The sequence below is a fragment of the Colletes gigas genome, unplaced genomic scaffold (genome assembly GCF_013123115.1).
Source record: "Colletes gigas isolate AHSC1104 unplaced genomic scaffold, ASM1312311v1 Colletes_gigas_Sc00001, whole genome shotgun sequence".
NCBI lineage: Eukaryota > Metazoa > Arthropoda > Insecta > Hymenoptera > Colletidae > Colletes > Colletes gigas.
Genome location: NW_025106630.1, coordinates 5,533,995 through 5,537,032, shown reverse-complemented (window position 1 = coordinate 5,537,032; position 3,038 = coordinate 5,533,995). Strand labels below are relative to the sequence as shown.

The 3,038-nt window shown below is 42.2% G+C and overlaps 1 protein-coding gene across 1 annotated transcript; it reads left to right on the top strand.

Annotated features, from left to right (window-relative positions):
- Window positions 1–301: 301 nt before the first annotated feature.
- On the top strand, window positions 302–2,190 carry LOC122404903 (RNA-binding protein 12-like). Its single transcript, XM_043409254.1, has 3 exons — window positions 302–331; window positions 1,096–1,321; window positions 1,789–2,190. The coding sequence occupies exons 1-3, from the start codon at window positions 320–322 to the stop codon at window positions 1,869–1,871; spliced, it is 321 nt and encodes a 106-aa protein (XP_043265189.1). The 5' UTR covers window positions 302–319; the 3' UTR covers window positions 1,872–2,190.
- Window positions 2,191–3,038: the final 848 nt, after the last annotated feature.

The following is a 3,038-nucleotide window of genomic DNA, read 5'->3' as shown; positions in this document are numbered from 1 at the left end:
GTGTATTGCTGACAACACAGGGAAAATTCAGTTCCCTTGCAACAACCGTTACCGCGGTAACAGGCGGCATTCGAGGTTGATACACGTCCCAGAGTGATAACAGCTCCTGGCCATGACGCTGGACCCGGAACTTGTGTCGCCTACTCTAATCCCGTCCATCGGTGACCGCACCCTAGCTCGTTTGTTATTCCCACTTTCATGCGGGGTTGAAGGCTGCATCGTCGCCGTTTTTCATTGTCACCGATCCGGTATATAAACCATCGCTCCGGGAGGATTAGGCATCAGTCACAGCCAGCTGAAGACTAAGACAAGTATCATCATGAAGTTCTTGGTGAGTTCACGCGGTCCGAAGAATAAGCGTACGAAGTTTCGTGACTCTTGTTCCTGATCGACGTTTCTGAAATTGGATTTTGTCGGAGTACTATACTTTTCTTGTTGAAGGAACACGAAAGCACGAAAAATTTGTACTAGATTCCATGATAAATGTGCTTTCTTTGCTTGGGGTGAATGATCGTACGATTAACCCCCTTTTGTATTGATTGATTTCAACTGTGACGATGTACACTGATATATTCTTTCGATAATATTACGGTAATTGAACTGGAAAATAAATAAGATCACTCTGTAATTGTACTGTAATCACGCAGTAATTGCACAATATTAGATAGTTCTAATACTACTGCAATCAGACAGTAATTACCGTGCGGTCACAGTGTAATTACAGTGTGGTTACGAGTTATCTTATCGTGATAAATGTGTTCACATTTCGTCCAACTCTCCGGTAATTCTTGTCTTTCATAAACTATTTTTAATATTAATAATGGCTGTCAAACGGGCCATTATTAATATTTAATAAAGAGTGTCAGCAGCGCTACTATATTAATATTTAATAACGACGATGACAGCATCGTCCTTTAAGAGCAGTTTGAAACAGTTTCATAGAAAAGTTCAATTTTCTAATAAAGGACGTTTCAACCCTTATAACAGCATTAACTAATTAATTTTCAAACTACACTAACATCGTTCTTATTGAAATATAAACTAAAAATTGCAACTTTGATCTAGTGTATGTGATGGTTGAAATGGTTTTTTCAGATCGTTCTCGTAGCCGCTTTGGCCATCGCAGCCGCCAACCCAGAACGCGAACGTCGTTCGCTCGGTTGGGGTCACAATGGAGCCGTGGTGCTAGGCGGTGTGGTACCAGGCATAGCTTTGGCAGGTCCAGTAGCTCCTGCAGCTGCAGTTGTCGGCCCTGTCGCTGGATCCGCGGCCGTCATTGGGCCTGTCGCACCTTCAGCTGCAGTCGTTGGACCGGCTGCAGGTAACTTTATCTTATCTACTATAACTAGTTCTGCTTGGAATTAGCATTGGATTTTCCATAATTACGATAACCTGACAAGTTGCCCAAGCAATCGACCGATAACATCAGCTACGATGAGATTCGCGCCGATTGCAGAATAATTCTAGAGTGGAATTATCAACAGTTCGCAGACTGGTATTTTTCCATAATTATGTCTTGCGTGTCACTGCTAATAGCAGAACTTTAAATCCTTGTCTTGTTTTAATGCCTCGTTGATACTATTACTATCAATTGATCCAATTTTGATATTATCGATTCTCGATATAAAATAGTTTTCGTTTCTCTCATCGGATCTTCAATAGTCTAATTTACCACCAAAAGTCTTCCATCTATTTTCACGATGGATCATCCCTTGATCGGTTGTGCCACGATTGCAGACGTGCCCTGTAAATGAAAACACAAATAATAAATGAATGTTCGGTTCGAAGGATCCGCGGTCGTCGCTGGTCCCGCTGGAACGGTTGTGGCTCCAGGACACGGAGCATGGAACGGAGTCGTGGGACTCTGGTAAACATCGAAATACTCAGGACTTGGCCCCCCACCGGAGAGCTTTACAACAACTCGAACGATCTCCCATCAACTCTCAAGCGGCTTACCACCAGACCTCCATCCTCGAGACATCGACCAATGCTCACCGTCATCGGGAGCACATGATTATTCGGGGTCCATGACTCAGGACCTACGATCGCACACTTCGATTCGCACGGACGAGTCCGGGTATCCTCGAGGTTCTTTCGTAGGATGCCCTCTTTGTAACTACCCGTGTTACCCTTTTGTACGATAATAAATGAAGCAACCCAATTACGCTTTTTGTACGATAATAAATGAAGCTCCACTGTACTCTGGTGTTTTCGTTCAGTTTTAATCCGCGCGCCTAATCCTGAAAGATTGTCCCGTCGGATTCAAGTTTGAAACCGCTTAATTCGGCCATAAAAGTTGCCGTGTTCTCGTCGTCCTCGCGAGACCAGTCGTTTCAGTTTTTAATTACTTTAGATTGTTAAGCGCATTGCGCCTGTTGGACGGCCTATTGGCGCGGCCAATGAAAGGATAGTGAAAATAATGGATTTTTCGCGGTTTTCTAACGCCAAGAAGGGGGCCAACTGCGATCGAGACACAGCAATCTGTTCCGCCAACGCTGGTAAATCGGAGTCGTTCGCGAGTCGGACAGGTTCCGATCGCGGTGGGAATTGTGGGATGCAGTGCTCGTTTCAACTGGATATATTGGCTATTAATAATTGCACTTGTTGCTTCGACAAGCCTCGATAGACATACAGTCAGTGATGGATATAATGAAGGGGGGGCTACAAGAACTTCGGCTCCTCCCATTAATCAAGGAAAAATATGATTTTCAGTAGCTTCGAGTGATTTCTTTGTTAAGAAATATACCACAATACTAAAATATTACGAAGTATGCAATGCCTGTTATAAGATGCATAGAAATCTGATTAAAATAAAATAAACGATTTCGATATAATAATAATATTGTTTTACAGAATATATTCTCCGCGAAATATTTGTAACTTAATCTCTAATAAATATTTTAATGATGATGTGCTCATATCGATTCGCTCGTAGGTACATATGATACATTTTTCGTATTCATTAAATTACAATGGATTCGCCGACAAGGTACTAGCAAAAAAGTAAGCTAATGTAATTACTATATGTTTTTTTATTT

Excerpts from the sequence above, each read along its gene's own strand:
- LOC122404903 (XM_043409254.1), top strand. Across the intron at positions 1,322-1,788 it reads AGTCGTTGGACCGGCTGCAG|GATCCGCGGTCGTCGCTGGT; the intron begins GTAACTTTATCT and ends TTCGGTTCGAAG.